General features: G+C 37.6%; 1 protein-coding gene across 2 annotated transcripts in view; it reads right to left on the bottom strand.

Annotated features, from left to right (window-relative positions):
* The window catches only part of LOC121321741 (disintegrin and metalloproteinase domain-containing protein 12-like), a 78,865-nt gene that overhangs the window by 8,183 nt on the left and 51,088 nt on the right, over nucleotides 1-19,594 (bottom strand). For both annotated transcript variants that reach the window (XM_041260859.1, XM_041260860.1), the window contains exons 5-17: nucleotides 17,894-17,970; nucleotides 16,378-16,564; nucleotides 14,398-14,463; nucleotides 13,419-13,490; nucleotides 13,141-13,310; nucleotides 12,185-12,269; nucleotides 9,327-9,475; nucleotides 3,350-3,527; nucleotides 2,271-2,360; nucleotides 1,899-2,094; nucleotides 1,120-1,228; nucleotides 704-902; nucleotides 345-422 (exon numbers count right to left, since the gene is read on the bottom strand). In XM_041260859.1, the coding sequence (XP_041116793.1) occupies nucleotides 345-422; nucleotides 704-902; nucleotides 1,120-1,228; nucleotides 1,899-2,094; nucleotides 2,271-2,360; nucleotides 3,350-3,527; nucleotides 9,327-9,475; nucleotides 12,185-12,269; nucleotides 13,141-13,310; nucleotides 13,419-13,490; nucleotides 14,398-14,463; nucleotides 16,378-16,564; nucleotides 17,894-17,970 (1,656 nt within the window). The remainder of the gene's footprint in view (nucleotides 1-344; nucleotides 423-703; nucleotides 903-1,119; nucleotides 1,229-1,898; nucleotides 2,095-2,270; nucleotides 2,361-3,349; nucleotides 3,528-9,326; nucleotides 9,476-12,184; nucleotides 12,270-13,140; nucleotides 13,311-13,418; nucleotides 13,491-14,397; nucleotides 14,464-16,377; nucleotides 16,565-17,893; nucleotides 17,971-19,594) is intronic.

The following is a 19,594-nucleotide window of genomic DNA, read 5'->3' as shown; positions in this document are numbered from 1 at the left end:
TCCCCACATTGTCTAGATGAAGAAAAAAGCATTTTAATTGGACTCAAATTAATTGCTGTAAACAGTTCGGGCCAATGGGGATTGATTTAAACTACATTCATATATTGTGAAATGAAGGTATTAAGAGTATATACACTGTTGAGTTTAAATCACTATTATTTGGGTTACACATTATAAACAGTGGAGATGGTAGGAATGGTTCTAGGCTCATGCAATAACTGGAGCGAATGCACATTTTAATTAGCACATAATATGTTATGTTAATAACTTGTAAGTAAGTTGAATCCAAATAAATAATGTATTGCTTAATATTTCTCAGTTCCAGTTCACTTTTCGATACTCACCCCACGGCCATTACATTTTCCAGCGCACTCGTGAACCCCAAAGACACTGATATTCTTACACTGACGACTCAGGCACATCTAAGACAGAAGCAGAAAACAAAAATGATAAAATACTCAATCATAAACTCTTCTAAAACTGACAAGAAACAAAGTCAGTGGTATCAGCTGGTCAGCTTGACATTAACAATTGATTATTCGTTTACATATTGAGGATTTTTGGTTTTATTTGATTTCCATGGTTTTAAAAATGAAGAAAGAAAATATGTAAAGACGTACAGAAACAAGCCAAACTGTAATAACACACTGACGGACATGGTCAGTTTTAATGGATGCTCTGGGGTGTGGGCTGTGTTCCTCACCATGCCATCTCCACACTTGGTGCCTGTCAGTACGAGCCCAGGGTCGGGCATGTCATCCCCAAGGTACACATGCGTGCCACGACACAGGATCCGACCACCTTCTTGTAAGGGAATGTTAGTTTCTATGGAAACAGCATTCGTACCAATTACAGGTCTGTTGGCTCCTCCTTGACACTGAATTTTCCCACATTTAGCATCTCTGCAAAACACACAGCAATACAATAAAAACGCTGACACTAAACTCCAAGAACTGCATTTGCTTTGCAATACTTATCTGACAGGAATTATTATTTTCCTGTTCAGCAGTGGGGAGTATCAATAAAAAAGGGAACTAAAATGTGTTAAATGGAAAAAAGCATAACGTATTTTAATTAAAAAAAAAAAAAAAAAAAAAAAAAAAGTGATTGGGAACATACTGGATTTCACATTTTGCAAAGGATCCCTTTGAGTTCTTCCCACAGTTCCCATAGGGGTCACCTGCTGAGTTTACCCTTTTGAAGCAGATCCCGGGGGCAGGTTTGGCTCCTGGGGAGAAAGCAAAGCAGGGTGTTCACACAGCACTTCTAGAAAGCAGACACACTGGTTTCTAAGAGAATCTTTAGAATCTATCGAGTAAAACAAAATAAACTTTCACAATCTTCAACAACAACAAAAAAAAGTACTGAATTTTCAAAGCTATGTACTGAAATTAGCTTTTTTTTTAAGAAAGGAAAAACAATACACTTTTTACAATACTAAAATGAATGTGTGGCTTGATCTTTATTCTTAAGACTATTTAATACTTTTAAATGAAATGTCAGAGTTTTTTACTTTTGGTTGGTAACTGTATTGGGTGTATTTTTCCTTTCTGAAAAAAAAAAACTGTGCAAATGACAATTTGAAGTAAAGAGCTTTGAGAATCTAGTGTCTACTAGTCTAAGATGACCCTATTAGGCTGAACCAGATATAAGTGGTAAACTAGATTGAAAATCCTTTGACAACATTGACCAAAATATATTTTGTTTGCTGTGGAACCTCATGCAACTCCTGCTTCTTGCCTAGGCAGTCTGAAACAGTAAGGACTGTATTCATGAAGAGAGGCTGGAAGTGCACAGCAGTCCTATGCATTTTCTGGGGTAGCATTAATAAAACGATAAATAAAGGAATCTCTATCTATGCTGTATTACTTAGTACTGCTGTCAATAACGATACTCACCCTGCCCCCAGAGGGTGATGCACTGCTGCTCATGGGTCTGACAGATCCCATTGTAGCAGTACCCTTCCACCTTCAGACAGGAGTGCCCGTCATGCAGGTACACGTTTGGAGGGCAGTGAGGACCATCTCCTGTGCAGAACTCAGGCAGGTCACATGCGTTACTGGAATCCCTGCACGGGGTACCTGCTGGTTTCAGCTGCAAAAAGAAAAGCAGGTCTTTTAAATCAGCAAGCAGGGTGTGCATAACATTCTGACGGAAAGCCAAGAGAAACATGTGATGGTGCGATTAATTAAAGGGATTCTGTAGTTTTGACAATGTTGGGACAGAACAAAGCAGAAACACTGGTGGATCTGAGAAACAGCAATAACCACCTTGCAGCCATCACAGCACTGCCCGTGTGCGCAAACAGCACCATCCTTCAGAGTGCAGGTAGTGGCGTTACAGCAAGGGTTCGTACATTCCTGAAAAACACGAGATAAAGAAAGTTGGCAGCCTTTATGAAGGCGTATGCAGTGTTTCACAGTTTGTAAGTGTCACAAGCTTTCATAGAAAAAAAGATCTATAAAGGAAAACCTATGTATATATTATCAGTATGTGTGTGACTAGCTCACGCATATAATCAGTGGTAAGGAGAAAAATCAGGCAGGCTTTCAGACATGTCAGGATGATAGAACTAAAACAACCTTCATTGTAATTCAAGAGGTATGCTACAGAGAAGTACTATAGAAACGAATACTCAGTTTTAATGAGATTCTGGCATTGCTGGTTGTGTGCTCTGAGAAGTTTTTGATTACCCTGATTGGGGCATGTTTGTTCTGTAGTTAGGTGAAGGTTACTTGTTGCTTTGGCTGTCGTCAACATGCATCACCTTTTCCCAGAAGGAATTTATTTTTATGCTTTCGTCCAGTATGTACAGAAAGTTTGATTCCATACACACTTGTATGTAGATGTTATCAACACGTCCATAGTTGCTGAATAGGGAATTACATACCAGAAAGAATTCAGTACTGGGAAATGCCTGTTCTGGTGTCAGTTACTTGCACATTGCTTTTGCATTTTGCGGCCCCCTGGCTGCAGCACATTGACAGGAGTGGGGCAACAGAAAGATTTTTGTGGCTGAGATCTTTCTTATCTGGGTTTGTAATTTCCAATATGAGGTTACTGTTGAGAAGGTTAAAGTGAGAATGCTTTGTTACATTTAAATAAAATGTAAAAAAAAAAAAAAAACGCTTAAAGTCACAATGGTGTTACATTTTCAACGCCTTTTACTCCAAAACATTTTTCAGAAAGGAAAAACATACAAGAAACATTAAAATAAATAACATGTTTATGGGGCTTGCAAATTGCACAATTGAAAATGGTGTTTTTCCTATTGGAGCAAATATCTATCTCAATATGAGATGAAAGTGGACTAAAAGGGAGAGTTTTTTTGTTGTTGTATTTAACTTACTTCTAGATCTCCGCAGTCGCACTCCTCTGCCTCCTCCACGTAGCCATTCCCACACTTCTGTCCTCCATAAAGCACCTTGACCTCAGGCATGTTGAACAGGCACATCCCCACTCCCTTCTCCAGACTCACATCCAGGTCCTTCTTACTGCAGCTGCTAAACACTGTGGGGAAGGGGTACCTGCGGAAAGGGAACGTTGACACCTTATTATATAACGCTGGGAGGAACATGGATTTTTACATTCAAACATGCTTTCAAAATGCAAACGAATATTCAATTAATGTTGAAGTAATTGAGTAAAATAAACTTGGTATGCGGGGCTTATGAGGAGTTCTTTATAATGGTTCCCATAAATATGTTTAAAAATAACTCAGTTTTCTTGTCTGTATCACTGCTGTCCAGGGAAATGTTGGCAACAGCTGAAAAAAACCATCAAGCACCAAAATCCTAGTGTGTTTCTGCTGTACACAGAGAGCAATTCAATTAAGAAACACGAGAACCCTTTGTGTTTAAAATTACTTCTAATCGTCCGATCTTTGTAAACGAGCTATCCTTTTAATGACATTAATCTGATGCTAATCTGATTTTGTACTGACAGGTTTACATTTGACTCATTAGTGTTGTTGAAAATAAGCAAACATCATCTAGTACACCTAGTCAAACGATTTCCTTGAAATACCTTCATGTTAGTTGATATCTTTTAGTGATGTACAATCGGACAGACTGTTGGCTAAAACCGCTGCTAATAAGTGACTCTTCAAAAAGAATCAGACTGGGTTAAGCAGTAAAGATGTTCATTTGTCCTGGAGCTGTACAGAGGCAAGACAAACTTGAGATTTGTCATTAGCCATGTTCCCTCTGCACAGGAATAAGGCACCTTCCAGATACTCAGTAACAGCATGTCTGGATTAACCTGCTGCACTACTAAGAAAGAGTGAATGCTGTTCAACTCAGATTGGGTGTCGTGTAACACTGCTGGACTGTCAGAAACCTATGTCTTACTTCTTGCTCATTTAAACAAGTGCAGTAAGCCTTAAGCCTTAATTCCAATGGCCCAGTAAAGTATTTCAGATTTTGTATAGGTGCTGAGAAAGTATCTTAACAAAAAAACAAACAAAAAAAAAAAAAAAACAGTGTTCACAGGAGGGGGTTAGAAAGTTAATGGAAGATTTATCTGAAAAACATATATATTAGAAGTAGAAGTTTACCACCTCATCTCTTTATGTCTGTTTTGGTGGCGGAACTCTGTGAAGTGATCTCAACTTGCACAGTATGTGATAATATAAATAGTTTTATATACACAGTATATTAGATTATGAATGCAATCTAGTATGTGCAACGATTTCAAGTCTCATCTGCAAATACCCAGCAGAAGCAAGCGACAGTCTTGTTCGTGAAAGCAATGACACAGAGTCAATGAATCAATCTTGACAGTAGGTCGGCTTCATTCGAATTATCTGCCTTTACAAACCACAAAGGAATAGTGCCCAGACAACTGTGCTTCCTGCAGGAAAGTAGGCAGCCAGCTAATACAGCCATAATCAGTTTGAGATCGTCCGAACCCTGGCCTAGCCTTTGTCTTGCTTGCCTCTCCACTGCAGCCCCATTAATAACAAGTCGCCAGACTTCGGAGAGCTCAAGTCTCTCAGAGTGTGCGTGAAAGCAGTGACATGATCCCCCGCTCTGAGCAGTAATATAACAGTCAGTGCCAGGAAGGAAGGTCGGCTGGAAGCATACACACACACACACACACACACGTACGTCTGGGCTGGGCCGTGCTCACATGCTGGCTGGCAGTTATCAGCGGCTGCAGGAAAGCTGGAGATAAGAACCTTGACATGATTACCGCTGTGTTTAAATTTGTTCTAAAAAACATTGCATCCTCTACTACTGATCGCTGATGGAAGATAAATGGAAGCCATTTTTTAAAATTTCAGTTCAGTGAGCCTTTCACAACACAAGGATCAAGACCCAATTACTGAGTAAGATGCAAAAAGACTTAAAGGTGTAGTTATTGTTTTGAAAAAATATTAGACATATTTAAAAAAGATTGTTACGTGTAACATAAAAAAAAAAAACTCAACAAGCATGCTACAATTAACATATCTGTACCAGAAGTGCAGAGAAGGATAAACTGTGGAATAATCTAGTGCACAGAATGTGTGTTCTGCAGTCCAGAAAGCCATCACTTAAACTGCTGAGAAAACAGTGGCCTCCATTTAATATATGACTCATATAATACAGTTACACTTTCACTGTTTACACAGTAGCATTGCAATATCATAATGCATACCTAAGAGTGCTTGCTAGTCGAAGACTCAGATAGCCCACTTCACATGCAGACTCCCCACTGGTGTCTGTTTTAGCCCTACCTTCTTCCCAGATGACAAAGAGATGAAAAAACACATGAAGGCAGACAATTTTTTAAAAGCTCCTTCTGTCCCAAAGCCAAAGAGCTCTCCATTTTCAATCGATAGGCTAAAAAGTCTCCTCAAATTAAGAACACTATACAATATGTTGAAATCCAGATTAGCACTTAAATTGGTTTGTGCAATCGTTCATTTTCACTGGCAGCTGACATCTGCTTGGAATGTAAATCCTAAGCATACAGCAACTATTAGTCCAGCTGAGTTACTGTGCTAGCATTCCGTTAGAGGAGATTAGAGGGAGAACTATACTCTTCCGCCTCTGAAAATACTGGTTTAAACACCAGCCAGCTAACCATGTGTGTTCCAGAAGCTTTAATTAAATTATGATTGGAAAAGCAAGCCAGTGGAGTCGTCAAAATGTAATTCCAAGATTTCACAACAAAGATCTTTTGGATATATACAGAGTTGAATTAATTTGCTATCCTGGGGCTGGTTTCTTTATATAAACATTTCATTTACTTAAAAAAATAAGTAAATAAATAAAACTATATCAACTAGTTTCTTTGAGATTTAGAATAAACTTGGGTTTAATCATAAATAATACTGGCAAGTTCCACTTGAATTCATCATATCACCAAGTCCCCAACTCTAAAATCCAGATACATTTGCCCAGTATAAACGGTTCTAGATGGTCACTGGCTTCTTTAACTTTAAACATTGGGGAAATTGACAAGACCACAGGTTAACAAAGATTTTAGTTAAAAGCTATGAACAATTGAAAGGTAAGGGAGAGGTAAATAATGGAATTTTAATTGGGCCTGGATTCTGAATTTCTGAATTGAAGTAATTCTTCAAGAAGGAAATGTCATCTACATCTGTGAACAAGCACAGAACCCGCCAGAAAAGAGTAAGATATAAACACAAATAAACAAAGCCGGGGTGTAATTACAGTTGTTTACTCGTCAGCCATTGTTTGTCTGTCTGCAGCCATTAAAGAACAGATTTAGCGGATTCTGTAATTGTAACAAACTGCAGACATTAAAAAATATTATCAGGGGGACCACATTACAGCAAGGAATGTTATAGTTACTCATTCCTGAACGGAAATGAACCCAGCACTTTAACATCAACAAACTAATACTACACTCAACACAGGGCAGAATTCAATTAACATTACGCTGGGATGTACAATTTTAATTTGGATTAACATAGATAAATCTAAATGAAAATGCTTTCTATTATTGTTGCATGAGTTTGTATTTCAGTAAACCATTTTTGACAGCTGTAAGGTAAATGAATGAGGCTCTTAATCATAAACATCAGGTGAGTCTGAATTGCAATTAAAGGTCTTTGCACTTTTAATTAGTAGTTTAAACAGAAAAACAATGCATATATAGATTTTTTTAAACTAGTAATAGTCAAAACTACCCAGAATTTCAAATCTGAACACATCTGTCCAGCATGCATGAAACACATTTCCATTAACAATAAGAACGCTATGTTTCTTTTAGTTGGTCAACTTCAGAAACATTTGATACACCTTGATCTTGATGATACCTTTAGATCGGGGTCAGGGTAATAAAGACAATGGGGTATATTTTAATGATCTACACAGGAGGCAGGTACAATTTTCTGGCAAATGTCCCACGTCCCAACGCATAGGAAGAAAGTCCCGATATTTACCCATAGGAAAAAAAATCATTTATTCTGCACAGTAGAGTTAGTGAAAACCCCACGCTGTGCTCTTTGTGCGGCTGACACATCTGCTGATCACTAACTTATACAAAGATAAGAACGCTTCATTATGTCTATTTTGACCTCTTTGCTGTCATGATAGTTGTGTCATGTTGAGTTGGTTGGGCTATGTCTATTATATGTTAATGAGTGCTTTTTGTGTATGCCTCCTCCCATGTGTATGATGCGTATGAACCACCCCCCCCTGGTGACGAGCATCCTGCTGCATAGTTTGCAAATGTTGGTAAAATATTCTACTGATGTTTTACAGTGATTTACTGAAACTCCCAAATTCACATAACTAAATACAATAAAATACAGTAGAAAGAGGGCCTTTGCTGCTGATCATTAAAATGTTATAGGAACTATAGCAATCAGAGAAAGTGCTTTTCAAACTGTGCATGTTTTTCAAATTGAAAACTTTATTGTAAATTTCATATTGATTATTTTAAGCAATAAGAGTCTTGTTATACTGTACATCAATTTTTCTGGTAATAAAGTATTTAGATTAACATGGCAAACGCTCTTCATATTTATTTGAAATATTGAAGCTCAAACTTTTATTTAAAGGAATGAATGTACCAGGGGGTTGTTATTCTTTCCAGCTGTGTACAGATTGTCAATAATAAATACTGTAAGAAAGCAACACATTTACCAACTACAGTTCATTACATGCATATTTAAAATCACCACCGGGTGTCATTGTCCTTTCTTCAGTAAGGGCAGATTGATGTATTATTCGCTTATTCTGGTCACTGATTTTAGTATTCACCTCCTATTCCATTAAGTGGATTAAAGGGTCTTCCTTTTTCATGCAGCCCTAACCTGGTTTATTTTAATTGCACATTGGGTTACACTGCTTTTGATGGGTGCAGTCCAATGGAAATATGCAGAATCCAGCAAAAACATCAACTTTGCAGCGCAAGTGCTTGAGAAGTGGTTGCAGTTACATGGAGGTTGGCTCAGGATTTCTAAAGATATGTTGAGCATGGGGTTGGACCATTCATTACTGTACAACGGGAAATTTCCGTACATTATTTTAAGCCAACCTTTCCTGGCTTGTGACCCTCAGGACATCCTGACTGGGATCTTCCTCAGGGTCATTTGGGAGAAAATAGTTCTGGAGCCCTGGAGCCAGAGCAGAGCTTGCTAGTTACTTGAGCTGAGATCTAGTGATGGAGCAGAGATGGAGCAAGGGCTGCTAGAGGTAGCCTGGTGCTGGTTGCAGGGGTCTCCATCAGCTCTGGAGCCAGCCTGGAGCTAGAGCTGAGCTACCGGAGCCTGAGCATGGCCAACCCTACCCCACTGTAACCCATCTTTATGGAACGACAGAAAAAGAGTTTCAATGCTGCTAAATATATATTAGAACAATCGCCAAAGAGGTTAATATTGAGCACCAAATTAACCTTTTAACAAAGATATATGCACCCCTCCCTTTTTTTTTAAATAGTTACTTTTCATTAGAATGTTGATAAGAGTAACACGTCTGAAAGTTGATCAACTAGCGATTTTCTGTCTCAATCATTTACAAATGTATAGTGAGAAATTAAACAGCCTGGTATTTGATGAAGAAAACCAGCCAAGCATGAATCAGATAATCGTCCACCAGTACAAAATCAATCAATTAAAAACATTAGTGTGAATGTCAGGCGTCATGAAAAAAAAAAGCATCAAACTGAAACTATTTCTTTCTTCTCGTGGAGTATCAACTGCATTAGATCACAGTATTTTGGATGACTGTAGTAACACTGCAAAATGAATTAGTCAGCAATCTAAATACACGGCACTTCCACTGAAAAGTCATGCTGTTGTAATGCCATATACCTGGAGCACATCTCTGCTGTAATGATATGGATGGCCGGCAGGTTGAACTCACCCTGTGGAGGGAGTCATGATGCAGCCCCCCTTGTCTGGAGAGACCCGGCAGTTGCAGCCCCTCTCAGGTGTGTCGTGGTTCATTCCGAAGTTGTGCCCCAGCTCGTGAGCCAGAGTCACTGCTGCGCCCAGGGGGTTCTCCGAATGGTCCTGGAAGGGAATCAGGAATCTCTTATCACTGCATTTCCCTTTAGGACTTGACGTTATCCCCAGTTGGATCCGCTCTAACCCGCAGAATCCCCAAGGACTATACACTGCTAGAACGCGAATCTGCATTCCCCTTCCTATCATTGACAATATGACTCACCCTACACATCACCCGGTTGTGCCTTTACCATGGGAGCCACTAGGGGGCCTTCACCTTATCACACAGTTCAATCCATTTCAGGCTTTTATTAATGCCTCATTAGCCATATGGCTATGTCTAATGAAGCTCAGGTGTGACTAAAAACATAGTTGGAATGCAATGATACTCTTATCTGTAATGCTATGCAATGGTAGTCTAAGCTATAGTGCTTTTTATTTATTTTTTTAAATCAGTTTAATTTAATGCCTGCACAGTCAAAACTGACATATGGTGGCTGTAGGACTTAATAGTGTGCAGACAAGTGCTCACCTCAAGCCTTAAAATATACCTTGCATTACTACTACAAAAAAAAAAGATATATACTGTATTCTATATTATTCAATAGGACTCCCAATACTACAGTTCCTCCATCACAGGTTAATTGGGGAGATGTCAAACTTGGGGTTCCTCATTTTATATAATCAGCTCTAAAAAACAAGGCAGGATACCTAACTACTTTACTGAGTAAGTTGCATCGAAGACTAAGAGGCGAACCAGCTGTGTCAGTTTGTGTTTTCATCTGATATTAATTATAGACCTGGTATCCCAAAGGGGTAGGGCCTGTGAGCAGTTCGAAGAACTGCAGTTAACAGTTTTATATTTGAGGCAACCCTTTTTATGTTTAGACTTCATTCTCTTCATGACAATACAAAGACATGTATTGAATGCTCTGTGTGTGAAATACTGTTTAGTATACCTTAGAAACAAAACAACAATGATAAAGACAAGTTTTCCATTTGTATATATAGGACTGGCTGAGGTGACGTTCATCCTCAGTCATGTGTCTAAACAATAAAAGTCCATCGGTTCCAAACTTCCCAGCATGCTGGGTTATTAAAACTGCGCAATTTCGTTAGTTCTTCAGTGGTGGAAGTGGTTAGTTAGTTCAGTGGTGGAAATTCAGGAATGATGTAGGCGGTGCATGTGGTTCTTACATTAAACAATTACTTCTAGGGATCAGTTTGGGATCACCGTAAAAAAAAAAAAAAAAAAAAAAAACATGAAAACAGGTTCAATGCATTTGGATATATTGTTCAATGTGTAAGCTGGACAGTGCTCTGAGAGAATAATAAATCAGAGGTGGTCCTGCCTCCTGCTTCTTGTCTTATAGCTGAACAATTGGGCGCCTCTATCAGGATTCGAATTCTTCTGGTTCATCCCAAATAAAAAATAAAAATAAATTCTGTATGGTCTGGTTCGGGTTTGTGCACCTGTCCAGCTATATAATAAGCAGGGTTAGCCATGCATGTTTAGAATAGCTTCAGAAGTTTTTGCTTTAACTTTCAATGATCAAGATTAAATTAAACTGGATATGCAAAACATTTTAGATCGCAAACATTTTTCACCTTCTTTTTAGAACATGTAACACATTAAAAAAAAAAAAAAAAAGATTTTGTTCACAGGTCAAATCCAATTATTATTATTTATTTTTTTTACAACATGAACAGAACAGCAACTTGAAAAACAGCTTGACACAGATATCTGCCCAGGGATCACAACTGTGGTTAATTCTTTAACAAACTACAGAATTGTGAAAACCATGAAATGCAAAACGCACTCCAAAACCAGTCTCCCAGAATAACTAATAGACTATGAAAACTGTTTAATTTCATTCCTTCGCCTCATAACTTTATATGTCACCCTTTAATCACACAACTAAAGCATTGCCATATGTGGGAAGCAAGGATAAACATCTGGAAACAAGCTGCTAACCTGGCATCCCGTAATGTAGCATTGTAATAAGTGTAACCTATACAATGTATGTCAATGACATTTAGTAATAAAGTCATGAAGTCTTCAAAATCAACCGACAGGCTGATTCTACCGAATGTCCAGCCTTCAGCTCTAAATCAAGACAGCCATCTTGTGAGACATACGTGCATTGCAATATATTCAGAGGAATGGTAGTTCCTCACGCCAAGCTATTAGCGAGAACTGTCTGACTCTCTATACAGTGAGGATAGTTTGTGTTTTCAGGGTATTGGCACAGCAAAAGTAAATCAGCCAAAAGCACCAATTCACTTTTAACTTGTAGTTCCCAACACTCTTAGGTGAAATCTAGAAAAAAAGGCATGAAAAACACAAGCCAAATTATTAGAAACAATTGGGGCAACCTTGACCCCCACCACTTTTACAGTTGTGCCTATTTGTGTTTGAGTGCTGGTCTGTATCAAACCCATAGGCTGGATGGGATCCGGATAAAGAAAGCTATCCACGATTGTGGGATGAACCCAATTCAATGCAACTTCCCTTAGCCCTGAGGAATAAACAGCCTCCAACCGATGGACGTCAGTTAGGTTTTTTTCCGCTTTTCCTGTCATTATTTATGTATTTGTTTTTAATCTTAAAGCAGAGGTAATATATATATATATATATATATATATATATATATATATATATATATATATATATATATATATATATATTTACTTTTTTAGAGCTTCAAAAGCCCTTATTAAGTCAATAATTGAACTGGAAAGATCTGTCACATTTCCTGTGAAATCACCACTCACCATAACAATTCCTCCAGATTGCTCTGCAGTACACATGCTCATTATAGGAGCCATGCCAATGGTGGTCCCCTGAAAATACACTCCGCTGTTAAAAACAATAAAAGACAAAAGCACTGGATTAAGCAAAAGCTTCCAATTAGCATACTATATTCTCCTTTGGATCTTCTTGTAATTCCCAGTATAGTAACCCTTTATCCTCCTCAGTGACATTATCCAGAAAGCTTTAATGTCACTCCAATATTCTTTCAACATCAATGCTGGAAATTCAGGAAAACTAATATACTGCACATTGGGTTCAACATTTGACCATTTTAATACAGGACTGACCAAGTCTGTGCTTTCTCACAGAAGCCCTATCCCAATCCTAGCTGGATTCAGATTCTATCCACACAACAGGAAATACCATTGTTTTCAGTCTTGCATAAAATAGAGAACACCTCCGACAGCACAGGGTGAACCTCAAACACAAAACTTTGTACAAAAAAGGATCTGAGAAGCTGTGATTTAAAAAGCGACAATTTGAGCAAATGTCAAATGCTACCAGTTAGACAATACACTAATTAGGTTTGTAAAAGTAGAACCACTTACATATTAAGAACACATCAGACATTTAACGACAGCACTGGCATTTTAATATTGTTTACAATATATTGCATTAATCCAAGCCAATCAGTATCTAAACAACTATTATTACTATTCAGTTGTAAGTTGATATGGATACTATGAGAGGGGAAGAGGGGTCTTCTCTATCAATAGTTAATATCTCTTATTCAGTCCTCAACAGACTGCCTGAAAAAAGAGCACTCTTAGTGTTTAGCCCTATGTTGTATGGGGATCTTTACTCAGGATAACACATTGTTCACTCATGATGTCACAGGGAGCTTTTGGGACGGTTCAAGTCTATAACCGCTAGACTAGTCTATTCTTGAATATCTCTGTGGCATAACTTTCCTCACCTCACAAGCTGGGCATTGTCGTGTGGCTTCTGGGGCAGCAGCTTGAGCTTCCTCCAATCCAAGAACTCGTGCAGCGTGGTGAAGGGGTCCTGGGTAATGGAGCACTTGTCTATGTCACTCCAAACCTCCAGCCCTACAAGGGCCACTCGAATATTCAACGGTCTGTAAAACTAAACAGGCAGATACAAGTGTTTATCAGTCTATTATGCTGAGTTGATTTAACTCACCTCAGGTGGATGGTAATTATTATTTGAATGGTAGTGTTTCTATTCTCTTACCTTATCGACATAATTAGCAACCTCGATCAGCCGCTGTTTAACCTTTTCAACATCTTTTCCTTGCCTCTGAAACTGAAGTTTACAAATGAGTTGGATTCATGTTTTATGCAGAAAAATGTTAATCTTTTTACACATACTACATGGCAAACAACATAAGCTGTACAACTACAAAAACACAGAAAAAGCCATGATGATCATTCATGCAGCTGGAATACTAAGGCCCTGTAAAAGAAAAGTATAACCCTATACAATACAAACTGTTTGAATCTGTATCTAGTTTAATGAATTTTCTGGTGAGACTAACAGTGAGTTTTAAATGTAATCACACCAACCAGTCAGAAAAGAACATTAATAACTGGAGTTTAATTTCCAAAAAGGATATTTCAGATTAGAATGCTTGCAGGAACATTGTACATACAATGACATGTGTGTGGTAAAATACATCGTGAGTATGAATCTATTTTTCACCAGAACAGCTGGGAGCTTGTATGTCATTTGCAGATATCAGTTGCAGAGTAACCAAAATATTCAGGAAAATGTCAATTCTGTCAGAAAGAGAAACAGTTTTTTTCTCCCAAATTGTTGCAATATGTGCTGTATGTAGCACACAAAGGTCATGGTGGAATTGTATTTTTGTCTGCTGGATTTAAAGCAAATATTCAGGTGATTTCAAGAATATCAGACCACCCCTTTTCTGGTGTCATATGCAGTGTTACAGAATATACTTGAACTGCTTTTTTGAAGGGTTAAAAGGCATGGACCCTTCATTCTTGTAGTTTCTAAGATTTTATATTTTTCTTTTCATTAAACTGAAGAGGATGAAAAGTATAGTAGAAAAAAAGATTCCTTTTCACATCACCATGCTTCCAAACATTGAACTTCATTTCTTATTTCCATGCCACTGTGACGCCTATTTTTCTTTTCACTGGGAGACATAACAGCACTTAAACAAACCCTGAAATGAGTGCCTCCTTCTTACCTCTCTGTTATCCGCTACAATAATTAGTTCCACATATTTGGTCGTCCTTTGAGTGTCCCTCTTGTGCTGGAAAAGCAAAGATAAATAGAAAGTTTAGAAGGGAGTAGGCAGATTGGTTGATCTACAAGAGACAGGAGGCTAAACAAAAGCACTTTAGACTGGCCATTTTATTCTCCACAGGAAGAGGGAAATCTGGAAAATTATTCTTAACCCATTAACACCCTGTCATCATCAGTCTGTTTTAAAATCCTTAAATAAAAAATTAAAAATAAAATATTTTCAATAGACACTTTACAGATCCCTTAGTCCTAGTCTATTTTGAGGAATATAAAGTGACACTAAGTGTGTGGTAAGCCTTATTAAATGGTCATTTTTTCTGAAAATAACTCAATAATAACTACTAAGAAGACTGAAGGTTATAGCTAGGGATAGGGTAATGAATTGAAAAAAATATTAAGGTTTAGTGGTAATATCTCATATGCAGTGCTGTTTTGAAGAGTTAAATTCATTCATTCTTGCAATTTCTAAGATTTTATATTTGTATTCTCATTAAATTGAAGAGGATGGAGGTATCAAAAAAAAAAAAAAAAAAAAAGCGACAATTTAGATTTTGGATTTTTGGATTACCAAGGCAGCACTCCTTGGTTGATTACTCTGACACATCACCATGGAAAGCACTCTGCATTATACAGTTTAGTTTAGATAAGAAATAAAATGCACTCCAGTATAATCAAAGAAGATGACAGAGAAAAACAGGCTATTGCTAATTATCCTCTCAGATGAAGAAGGTCCTTTTGTTAATCCTTTCAAGTTTTTTTTTTTTTCTCTACATTTTGCAGGCTATTTTTATGACAACCCGTATTGTATATATCATAAGATACATGCATCTATACTAATGCTCTTTTTGCAAATTTGTCTTGCTTGGTTTACATAGCAGGAAAGACAGCATAAAGATACTATTTTAGTAAACAGACTTTTCACTTAGCTGTACAAAAGCTACAGGGTACAGTCCTAAATGTAGGGACTGGTATTCTCTTGCGTGTTGGATCTTACATTCCACTATCAATGTGTTAATTCCAGATGCACCTTTCACTACACGCAGTGAAGCAGTTTACAGCCTGCATGTCAATGTCATTTAGGTAGGGTATGTGAGATTGAAAAAGACGGCTTGATGATAAGTGGTTACTATAACAGAAATCCCAATTTCCCAGGTTTTCAGCACTGAAATTTCAGAGCACTGCTGTAATGATTTCTCTGTGTCACAGCCTCTATTTCTGCTGCTAAACAAGCTAGGGATCTTGTTTAATTATAACCACGATTCTGTGTAGTTGAAGCTTCTCTTTATCTATGACCACATAGCAGACTGCCTCAAGTTGGATTAAACCAAGTAGGGATAATGGAATAAATCCATATACTGGTAAAGCAGTGACATTTACTTTTGGATCAAAAGTAAACTCAACAGTCTTTTTAATTGAAAAATGTGACTGAAATGTATTTTAAATAAGCTCACACTTCACAATCCTTCCTTTGAGGAATTCTGTACTGTTTCCAGAGATTAATATGTCAATTTGTTTGAGGTCAAATTAGGATACAAGTTATAAGGCATGTGAAGAGCCTCATTGACTGGCAGCAAAGTGACCCTCCCTTTAGGACCTGTGTCACATTTAAAAACTCTTATCCCATTGCAGTTATACAAAAACGTCCCATTACAAGACACCACACCGCTGTCTGATTTAAAATTAATATTATTCCCCAGTTCTTAGCTAAAACATCTATTTTTTTTCTTTTTTTTTGTAGTTTGAGAGAATTTAAAACTCAACACAGTCATGTCATTGAAACAAAGTTGCTCTGAATTTACCATCCATTAGACACACTCTGCATGCGCTTAAACTAGAAAAATAACATGATTCCAATTGAACAGACTGTAATATCATCAGATAAAAGGACAACCATCGCTCACAAATCTTATATTCTCCTTACCCTCATATTGAACACATCAAAGGACTTGGCAGTGCTGTCCAAAGTGATGCCTGATATGTTGAAACCATGACCACAAGTACCAGGAGGACCGTTGAGATTCTCCGCTCTGTAAATGAAGTGAGTACCATCTGTGGCATCTTCGGCTGGCTCCATGACATAGTTTTTATTTTCAAGTGAGATGAAGCCCCTGTAAAAGAAAACATTTGTCACGTGAATATGGAAGCTGGAGCACTTCTGTGTTCAACAGTTCTCACACTTCCAGAACATTCCCAACAAATTACATTTTAAGCTACTTTCATAAAATAACAATAGCAACAAATATCTTCAAGTGTGAGGTTGCACCAATCTGACTATATTGGGTGGCTCTGCACTTTTAAAAAAAAACAAAAAACACACGAGTATCGAACATTTTCTAATACACATGACAAACATTTACTCTTAAATGCTGACTGCATCCATGAAGGCTAAAAGACTGTGATCGTCGCAGTTTCTGGCTTAAATCATGTAGCTAAAATGTGTTAAAAAAAAAACTCTAAAATGTTGATAGACAATACTTCACTTATTAAAACATTTAATGCAGTGTATCTTTCATTCTCAGAGGCCTAACCCACAGGTTAGCTGCCCTGTACAATACTTAGATATACATAAACTAACTGTTAACCCCCAAAGAGATGGCCATTGCCAAGTAAAATTATAATACAAGTTATTTTGGCTCCCAACCTGTGCAGCATATTTCTAGCATAAAGGGTTGCTCTATCTCCATATCTGAATATTTTTTGAACAAGCTTTTAGGAGAGCGTTTAAATACTAATCAAAACTCCTGTGAGGATTAAGGTATTCTTTAGTCCATTAACCTAGTCATTTTGAACGCTTTGCAAAAGTATTTTGTAAGAAAGGAATTCTACATTGTGGTTCTTCCAAATTGATTTTAATTGAAAAATGATAGCCTGCATGAAACTTTAAAATCAACCATTTACATAAAATATCTGTACGTTGTATGATTAAGCCAAGACATTCCATGCATCATTTCAACCTACAGTGCCCAGGAGGTTTTATAGTTTCCAAAAGTACATCAGACTGATTAATTAAGTGTGTGTGTGGCTGTAAGCGATATCTACGCACCTTAATTAGTTATACTGAAACATTAAATAGAATATTAGTCTTACGTTACTATAGTTTGTACTGCGATACTGTATTTTTCTTCTAACACATAAATAGAATGTATTATACCATTATTAACTTAACTCAAAATAGGCACATTTTTGCCATGTTTCTTTACTTTTTGAAAGAAGCAAAAAACTGATATTTAAACTGCAACACTGTAGCAGTTAGATTTAAAGAGTCTTGCTCATGCCAAGTTGCTGTTCTTGGTTGAGGATAATATTAAGTACTATTGTAGTGTCACTCACACCGTCACACAAGCACCTGCACATTTACTGGTAAACGAGAAGGTGTACGGAACAGCAGACTGAGTTTCAGTTGAGTTCGGTCACACCTGAGGTTGGTCACAACTTACCTGAGACCAGAGCAGGTACTGAGACTAACTTCGGAACCTGAGTGCCCTTGTACCTTCCCATGGTAGTAGCAGTGAACCTGAAAAAAAAAAAGAGTCTGTAATAAAAAAAGCTTTTTCTATCAACAAAACCAAACCTTGCTGCACTGGTGTCTACACAGAGTGGCCAAATTAAAGGGAACACCCCTTTAAAATGGTATGCTCCACAATTTACTTTGCACACGGGTGAATACTGCTGTGCACTTACTGTGGAGCAGACTATTTCTTATAGTGGTGTTCTCTTGGTATTGCCCTACCATACTACTGCACCCATGGTATATATAGTGCCTTTCATATCTATGGCCTGATTAATATTACAGCAGCACTGGTACCTTAAAAAATCTTCAAGCAGGCATAACTTTATGATAAACTATCCTTGCATAAAAATTCTGCCCCAAACCACGTATTAGCTCAGTTACTGGAAAGGACTAATTAAGTTCTCACTAACTAACTGCCTCTGTAACTCTGAATCTGTTAAAATGAATAGACAAAGGAAGCCTATCAGAATAAGAAGTGTCCGAGGAATAACAGGACCTGCATGTTATGACTGGGCTAACCTCTTTCTATTGTAATCTGACTGGAAGTGTTATGATTCCACACCACTGTACAAATAGCTACTCAGCAGAAAAAAAAACAAAAAAAAAAACCTCTATCTGCCTAAAAACAACGTTGGGTTTTCTTAGGAATAATTACACTGCAATTCCACTAACTCAAGCTCTATTTTATTGTCATTATTTAATTAGCCTGTCAGGCCCAATGCTCATTTTCACTCTTCAGAGTCAACCCCAACAGAAATACTGTATATTTAGGTGGCCAGTTTTGTAGTTAAATGATTGCACATATATTCGCAAGATAAGCCAATGCAGTGCTGTTATATTTCTACTGGGGCATTGGTAATAGCCGTTGCATATTACTGACCCAGTTAATACATGCGGGCAGCTGCCAACGCTATAATCATGTCGTGCTTTGAGAGGTCACATAAACAGTTTATATTATTGCCTATATAGAGATCCCAATAGCACAATATATTGTAGATTTGAAACAGCAGCAAGTTTCATTGCTCATGTCTTATTTGAGATTTGACATCCCTGTGCTCCCAGGACTGCTCAACAGACCCCATTTCACTTCCAATCATCTTGTATGTTTTGGAAGGATGTTCCTAATAAACGAAGGGGCCACATCCTTAATACCTGGTAAAAATCCATCCTGCCTAAATCCCTGCACACTGTGTCGGTCATTACAGCTTGCTCGCTACATGCATTCAGGCAACTCGGACACAGACCAGGCAGCAGTGGTCTTCTGGGATCTCTTTCAACAATACAGACCTGTGTACAGGTCTAGGAATGACCACAAGCCTCTATAGCAGCAAAACAAAGATAACTTGAAAAATCTGATCTGTTCTTGGAAGAAAACTAAATAAGAAAGTTTGTGTCTCACAGAAGAGTTTTTAAGGATACCAAAGGATTTGGTCAGCCAATCATTTCCAAATGGACTCGTTGAAAAAGGGTTCCATCACATAAAATATATAAGGTACATATACTGAGAGGGAAAATGTTAAGTTTAGTGCTTTTATGGACACATGTTGCATAACAAATCTCTGCTATGTAAAGAATATCATGTATTAATGTATTAATCTGGAAATAAAGCACAATGACAATGTTTGTT

This window comes from Polyodon spathula, chromosome 10 (genome assembly GCF_017654505.1).
Source record: "Polyodon spathula isolate WHYD16114869_AA chromosome 10, ASM1765450v1, whole genome shotgun sequence".
Taxonomy (NCBI): domain Eukaryota; kingdom Metazoa; phylum Chordata; class Actinopteri; order Acipenseriformes; family Polyodontidae; genus Polyodon; species Polyodon spathula.
This window is presented reverse-complemented; position numbering and strand designations above follow the sequence as displayed.